Here is a 4,046-nt window from a genome sequence, read left to right as displayed (position 1 = left end):
TAACAAATATTTTCCAAATTAAGTTAGAATTGGTCTCATGCAAACTGTCGCATTTAAAAAGTTTCACGGTTTGTATACCACTTTTCTGACTGACGATTAGTGGATTACTTCCTTTGTGGGGCACTAAGTTTGATCAAAGAATAGGTTTATGGTGGGAACGGATTTTTTTAGTGAATTGGGGCTTGAATGTTTGTTGGTTTGGTCGTGATGCTCACAGCCTTTACGTGACATCCTCCTCAACAATCAAATGTTTGAATATGACTGACGACTCTATTCACATGCATCAGCTTTTTTATGCATTGTCACGATCCAAGAGCAGAGGCCCTTTCCAAATTTCCAAATTGTGTATTTGTGTGCATGCTTGTTATGAAGGCCCAGCGTCTACATTTATGAATATATATATATATATATATATATATATATATATATATATATATATACTTTTCCATATACCATTTTTGAAGCACCCCAAAGCTGCTTATTCTTCACATCTTCCCCGCTCTCTATTCATATAAAACGATCCATTCATTTCTTTTCGAAGATGGGTTTCACTTCTAGGAAATTAGTCCTCTTGGTGGTGCTTTTCAATTTCACGCTTCTCTCAGCTTGGAGTTTCCGAGAACTTGAAGCAATGCGGCTACTAGGAGGAGGCCAATGGGCGAAGAGAAACAGTCTTGTGCTTCAGTCTCTGCAGAAAGGTCCAGTGCTGCCATCCGGCCCCAGTCCTTGTACTCACATCCCAGAACAAAGGGCAGGGCGATGCACCTTCAATGAAAAGAATATAGCTGACGACATTGCAACTGCACCTCCAGCCGTTTCCGCGTACATGCTGGCAGAGGATGCTGTCATGGCTTCCCTTGCTAAGGATGGCTATGACCAAGATCACAGCTCTTAATGATGTAATCATATTTGTGCATGGATCAGCTGATGAGTTAGATGTGGAAGATAGATCCCAATCCTTATGATTAGTATATATGTTTTATCTCTAACCTTAATTCATTTCATATACTTGGTTTAGAAAGAATAACCAATTCAACTGGTTAGATAAGATGCCATGTAAACTGAGTTTAGTGCTTGATAATGCAATCATATTTTGTATTGAAAATATTGATCTTTATTTCGGTCCTAAAAACCATGACAGGAGGAAAAAAAAAAAAACACCAAAAACAGGAAACCAAGAGGAGGATCAATTTTGATCAACCTTATTTAGCAGAAACAGACGAGCTAGTTAAATAAATAAATATATTCGCAAGCGTAAAAGTTGGAAGTAACCCAAATTGTAGATAGCGTAAATTTGAGTGGGGTTTCCTATTCCATGCATGCCCCATGCATGAATGCAAAACTAAGAAACATGATGAAGATGGTAAATCAGCTACCAAAGATATGTATGCCCATATGATTTCCATCTTATTCATTTTTTCTCATTTATCTTTGTAGATATTGTTCCATGGAGCTAAGGTCCAAAATATGGAAGAAACAAGTGTTTCCACGACTCTACCACACAGTCAATTCTGTTCCACTTAATCCCTATTTCATGGCCACATATCTTTCCGGCTAAGGAATGGGAAATCTTTCTCCTGTTACATGAATCCAATTTTCATTTCATCCGGGAAAAGCCATCTTTTTCTCAACAATGTCTTTGTCATTTGATCCAATAGCCTTGCGTTAGATAGGAATAGATTTGATAAATACTGATAACTCTCGGATGGAGTATTAGAATGGAAAGATCCATTAGATAATGAACTATTGGTTCTAAGCCATCTCCAGCGATGAATCAACAATTTGAAGTGCTTTTCTTGCGTATTCTTGATAAACCAGCATTTATATATAGATGTAGGAGGATCTGTTTGGGAAGTGTAAAAAACTTCAGAAGGGTACCACAAGTAAATAGTGATTTCTAACAAACACAAACTTTATCACAAGAATGAAAAAATACAGGACCTGCAAATCAGTTCACTCCTATGGTCTCACTAGAATTAATTAGAAGTATATTTTGGTGCTCGAGAATTGTAAGAATTTCTGATTTTGGTGGCTCCCATGGAGGAGCGAGCTTTATTCATCTATATATGTTTACTGTCCAGTAGCCATGACAACCGCCGGGGGAGGCATGGCATGACCTGCAAATTTATTCCGTTATGGCAAGGTGGAGCGCCCTTTTCCAGGATACGGCTGCATGAACTGCTTCCAGAAGGAGGCACAGTAGCTGAATTCAGAGACTGTAAAGGGACAAGTCCTATCTTGATCCACTCTTCTTTCTCCCCATCAAGAACCCTACCAGCACTGTGTGGCTGGACGCTCAGAACAAGAACGAAGTGCCGTGACAGCTAAAACAATGTCCAGAAACCTCATGATCTTGGCGGGTTAAGCAAAGAGGAGATGATCAAAGAAATATTTTTATCTGGACAAATTAATATGCATATATGATAAATGGAAAAGAACCAATATCTCGGTTATTTATATGGTTATTCGATTAAAAGGGTTTTTGATAAAAATACTCTTATTATTTTCTTGCAAAAATAACTTTCTTTAAAACAGGTTACTTTAAATACTTGAAATGGTAGAAGGCATTTATGTAAAATAATAATAATAATAATAATAGGTTACTTTTTTTAAAAAAAAAACATGGGAATGGTTAAATTCACGATTTAAAAATTAATTCAATGCTTAACTAAACAAGTGGCTCTAAATGCCTAAGTGAGAAAATGGCTTTGAATGCCTAAGTGAGAAAGTGGCTCTGAACGCATAACTGAGAATGTGCCTCTAAATACCTAATTGAGAAAATGGCTTTGAACACCTAATTAAGAAAGTTACTCTAAATGCCTAACTGAGAAAGTGGCTATGAATGCCTCAGTGAGAAAGTGACCCTGAATGCCTAATTGAGAAAGTCGCTTTGAACGCCTAACCGAGAAAGCGACTCTGAACGCCTAAGTGAGAAAGTGGTGTTGAAGGCCAAAGTGAGATGGTTGCTTTGAACACCTAACTCAACAAGTGGATCTAAACACTTAAGCGAGAAAGTGGCTATGAACGCCTAACTGAGAATGTGCCTATGAATGCCTAACTGAGAATATGCCTCTAAACTCCTAACTGAGAAAGTTGCACTAAACGCCTAATATAGAAAGTGGGTAAGAATGACAAAGTGAGAATGTTGTTCTAAACTTCTAATTGAGAAAGTGGCTCGGAACGCTTAACTAAGAAAGTCACTCTGAATGCCTAAGTGAGAAAGTGGTTGTGAATGCCAAAGTGAGAAAATGGTTCTGAACACCTAACTTAGCAAGTGACTCTTAACTCCTAAGTGAGAAAGTAACTTTGAATGCCTAGTTGAGAAAGTGGCCTTGAATGCGTAACTGAGAAAGTCACTCTAAACATCTAACTAAGAAAGTCACTATAAAGGCCTAAGTGAGAAAATGGCTCTCAACGCCTAACTGAGAAATTGACTCTCAACGCCTAAGTGAGAAAGTGTCTTTGATCACTAAGGTGAGAAAGTGGCTCTGAACGCCTAATTGAGCAAGTGGCTTTGAACGCCTAAGTGAGAAAGTGGCCTCGAACGCCTAAGTTAGAAGGTGACTCTAAATGCCTAATTGAGAAAGTGGCTTAGAATGCCTAAGTGTGCAAGTGGCCCTGAACACCTAACTGAGACAATGGCTCCGAACGCCTAACTAAGAAAGTGGTGATGAATGCCTAAATGAGAAAGTGGTTCTTAAAGCCAAAATAAGTCACTAGCTTTGAACGCCTAATTGAGCAAGTGGCTGTGAACGACTAAATGAGATAGTGGTTGTGAGCGCCTAAGTGAGAAAGTGTCTGAATGCCTAACTGAGAAAGTGGCTCTAAATGCCTATGTAAGAAAGTGGTTGTGAAGGCCAAAGTGGGAAAATGGCTTTGAACGCCTAACTAGACTAGTGGCTTTGAACGCCTAATTGAGCTAGTGGCTCTAAACATCTAAGTGAGAAAATGGGTATAAATGCCTAAGTGAGAAAATGGGTTTCGATTCTTGACTATAAGGTTTTGCCATGAGGTGACTAGAAATTGAATGGTCATAAAGGAGAAAC

General features: G+C 38.5%; 1 protein-coding gene across 1 annotated transcript; it reads left to right on the top strand.

Annotated features, from left to right (window-relative positions):
- Window positions 1-483: 483 nt before the first annotated feature.
- Window positions 484-1,072, top strand: LOC117931593. The gene has a single exon (XM_034852577.1). It carries the CDS (start codon window positions 542-544, stop codon window positions 893-895), a length of 354 nt encoding a protein of 117 aa, XP_034708468.1. The 5' UTR covers window positions 484-541; the 3' UTR covers window positions 896-1,072.
- Window positions 1,073-4,046: the final 2,974 nt, after the last annotated feature.

The sequence above is a fragment of the Vitis riparia genome, chromosome 15 (assembly GCF_004353265.1).
Source record: "Vitis riparia cultivar Riparia Gloire de Montpellier isolate 1030 chromosome 15, EGFV_Vit.rip_1.0, whole genome shotgun sequence".
Classification (NCBI taxonomy): domain Eukaryota; kingdom Viridiplantae; phylum Streptophyta; class Magnoliopsida; order Vitales; family Vitaceae; genus Vitis; species Vitis riparia.
The sequence above is the reverse complement of the archived record's forward strand: the minus strand, read 5'-3'. Positions and strand labels throughout refer to the sequence as shown.

Bases quoted from the DNA above. Each gene is read 5' to 3' on its own strand.
- LOC117931593 (XM_034852577.1), top strand. From the start codon at position 542: ATGGGTTTCACTTCTAGGAAATTAGTCCTCTTGGTGGTGCTTTTCAAT.